The sequence below is a fragment of the Penaeus monodon genome, chromosome 31, assembly GCF_015228065.2.
Source record: "Penaeus monodon isolate SGIC_2016 chromosome 31, NSTDA_Pmon_1, whole genome shotgun sequence".
Lineage (NCBI taxonomy): Eukaryota > Metazoa > Arthropoda > Malacostraca > Decapoda > Penaeidae > Penaeus > Penaeus monodon.
Genome location: NC_051416.1, coordinates 28,340,100 through 28,340,350, shown reverse-complemented (window position 1 = coordinate 28,340,350; position 251 = coordinate 28,340,100). Strand labels below are relative to the sequence as shown.

The following is a 251-nucleotide window of genomic DNA, read 5'->3' as shown; positions in this document are numbered from 1 at the left end:
CCCGTTGTGGAAAACCCCAAAGACGTTCCCCAACGTTCCGATCTACTTGAGTCCCAACAGCTGTTTCTCCCGCTGCTTCTTCTGCACCATGTCCACGTTGCGGTCCTTCCACGTGCTCTTGCGGAGCTTGATGGGCCGCGAGCCGACGTACTTCCCTGCGAACAGAAGGAAGCCGCCGTCAGAGAGAAAGTTCTAGTAGGTTAATGTGCCGGTTAATTGTACGCACATTGGTACTAAGGAAGGAAATCGTG

General features: G+C 53.8%; 1 protein-coding gene across 1 annotated transcript in view; it reads right to left on the bottom strand.

Moving 5' to 3' along the window:
* LOC119592946 (RNA-binding protein 42-like) overlaps positions 1–251 on the bottom strand; it is a gene marked incomplete in the record, with an annotated part of 51,935 nt that overhangs the window by 1,436 nt on the left and 50,248 nt on the right. Inside the window, 1 exon segment of the mRNA XM_037941837.1 lies at positions 1–155. Within this exon segment, the coding sequence (XP_037797765.1) occupies positions 43–155 (113 nt within the window).